Source organism: Otolemur garnettii, unplaced genomic scaffold (assembly GCF_000181295.1).
Source record: "Otolemur garnettii isolate 467f Iridium unplaced genomic scaffold, OtoGar3 scaffold00330, whole genome shotgun sequence".
Taxonomy (NCBI): Eukaryota; Metazoa; Chordata; class Mammalia; order Primates; family Galagidae; genus Otolemur; species Otolemur garnettii.
Genome location: NW_003852725.1, coordinates 200,173 through 202,419, shown reverse-complemented (window position 1 = coordinate 202,419; position 2,247 = coordinate 200,173). Strand labels below are relative to the sequence as shown.

The 2,247-nt window shown below is 48.1% G+C and overlaps 1 protein-coding gene across 1 annotated transcript; it reads right to left on the bottom strand.

Moving 5' to 3' along the window:
* Positions 1-650: 650 nt before the first annotated feature.
* LOC100950590 (tubulin beta chain-like) lies at positions 651-2,241 on the bottom strand. Its single transcript, XM_023509065.1, has one exon. The coding sequence runs from the start codon at positions 2,128-2,130 to the stop codon at positions 1,420-1,422; it is 711 nt and encodes a 236-aa protein (XP_023364833.1). The 5' UTR covers positions 2,131-2,241; the 3' UTR covers positions 651-1,419.
* Positions 2,242-2,247: the final 6 nt, after the last annotated feature.

Genomic DNA, 2,247 nt, shown 5'->3' with positions numbered 1-2,247 from the left:
TCTTGGGGCAATGTCATCTTTTCAATATGAAAAAAAGCAGCAAGTTCAACACAAAATAGAAATCTGAAATATAGGATAGGACAAAACCAAACGTAAGAAGAAAAAAGGCAACAGCAAAAGAAAGAAATGAGATGTTGCAAAAAACAGAGGGTGTCCTGTTCCCTCTCTGAGGAATGAAATGACCTATTTGGGTGACAATACATACCTCCCCACATAAGTCAGGGATGTTATGTTTTTGTGGGTAAGAAAAGGTGGGTATGGGGAGGGCATTTCTGGAAGTTTAGGGACCAAGGCTGGTCTCTCTCTTCCTTTCTGATCCCCTTCTCCTATCAGGGGAAAGGAAGGAACCCAATGTATCAGTGAGGTGAAGTATAAGAGGGGAGGATCCCATTTGGGGGAAAAAATGCTCCCAAGGACAGAGCTTAGAGGGAGATTGAAAATGAAGATAATACTGTTAATACCTCCCTTGAAGCTGAGAGATGGAACCTGCAAATACCTGGAAGTTATCACTAAACATTCTGGATTTCTCTCTCCAAAACTATTTCTGTGATAGAAAAATCTCAACCCTTTCCTTGGAGTTACTTCTACTCTTACTTTCTACTCCCCACCCCCCACCCCAGCAAACTGCCTGGGCATAGGATGGTCATCTGCATTCAGCATTCAGTTGGTTCTAAAATAAATGGCATTTGGATGAGACCCCGCTTCTTAGGGAATTATTTTACAAACAGAAGGAAATATTAACTGGACAGATTGGAGGAACAGGCACCAGAAGGAAATACAGGGTTACCTAGAATGCAGAAATCTAGGTTTCCCAAAGTGGAAGGAGAGAGGAGACATTCAACAAACAAGTATTTATTGAGTGCCTACATGTGCCAGGCACTGTTCTAGACCCCCCTCCCAAGGAAAAAAAAAGATAAGAGGCAGCAAACATGAATTCTGAGGGAGAGGAAAGGGGTAGTTGAGGAAGAAGGTTAAGGGGACTGAGAAGCTTGAAGTGATAGGGGCTGTGCCGTAGGCCTCCTCTTCAGCCTCTTCACCAAAATTCTCCTCCTCTTCCACGGTGGCATCCTGGTACTGCTGATACTCAGAGACGAGGTCGTTCATGCTGCTCTCAGCCTCGGTGAATTCCATCTCGTCCATGCCCTCGCCTGTATACCAGTGGAGGAATGCCTTCTGGCGGAACATAGCAGTGAACTGCTCTGAGATGTGCTTGAAGAGCTCCTGGATGGCTGTGCTGTTGCCAATGAAGGTGACTGCCATCTTGAAGCCACGAGGTGGGATGTCACAGACAGCTGTCTTGACATTGTTGGGGATCCATTGGATGAAGTAGCTGCTATTCTTGTTCTGCACATTGAGCATCTGCTCATCTACCTCCTTCATGGACACCCGTCCACAGAAGACAGCAGCCACAGTGAGGTATCAGCCATGGCGGGGGTCACAGGCCGCCATCATGTTCTTGGCATCAAAGACCTGTTGGGTGAGTTCTGGCTCAGTGAGAGCCCAATACTGCTGGCTTCCATGGCTGGTGAGAGGGGCAAAGCCAGGCATGAAGAAGTGGAGACGTGGGAAGGGTACCGTGTTGAGTGCCAGCTTGTGAAGGTCAGCATTGAGCTGGCCAGGGAAATGGAGGCAGGTGGTGACACCACTCATGGTGGCTGAGACAAGGTGGTTCAGGTCCCCATAAGTTGGTGTGGTCAACTTTAGGGTACAGAAGCAGATGTCGTAAAGGGCCTCGTTGTCAATGCAGTAGGTCTCATCAGTGTTCTCTACCAACTGATAGACAGAGAGGGTGGCATTATAGGGCTCAACCATGGTATCAGACACTTTGGGTGAAGGCACCACACTAAAGGTACTCATGATGCAGTCAGAATACTCTTCTCGGATCTTGCTGATAAGGAGTGTGCCCATTCCAGAACCTGTGCCCCCATCCAGTGAGTGGGTCAGCTGGAAGCCCTGCAGGCAGTCACTGCTCTCTGCCTCCTTCTGTACCACATCCAGGACTGAATCAACCAGCTCAGTCCCTTCTGTATAGTGGCCGTTGGCCCAGTTGTTGCCTGCCCCAGACTGACCAAAAACAAAGTTGTCTGGTCTGAAGATTTGGCCAAAAGGATCTGAGCGAACAGAGTCCATGGTCCCAGGTTCTAGATCCACTAGGATAGCACAAGGAACATATTTGCCACCTGTGGCTTCATTGTAGTACACAGAGATTTGGTCTAGCTGCAGATAGCTATCCCCGTGGTAGGTACC

What these genes read in the sequence shown, in the direction of transcription:
- LOC100950590 (XM_023509065.1), bottom strand. Translation starts at nt 2,130, where the DNA reads ATGGACTCTGTTCGCTCAGATCCTTTTGGCCAAATCTTCAGACCAGAC.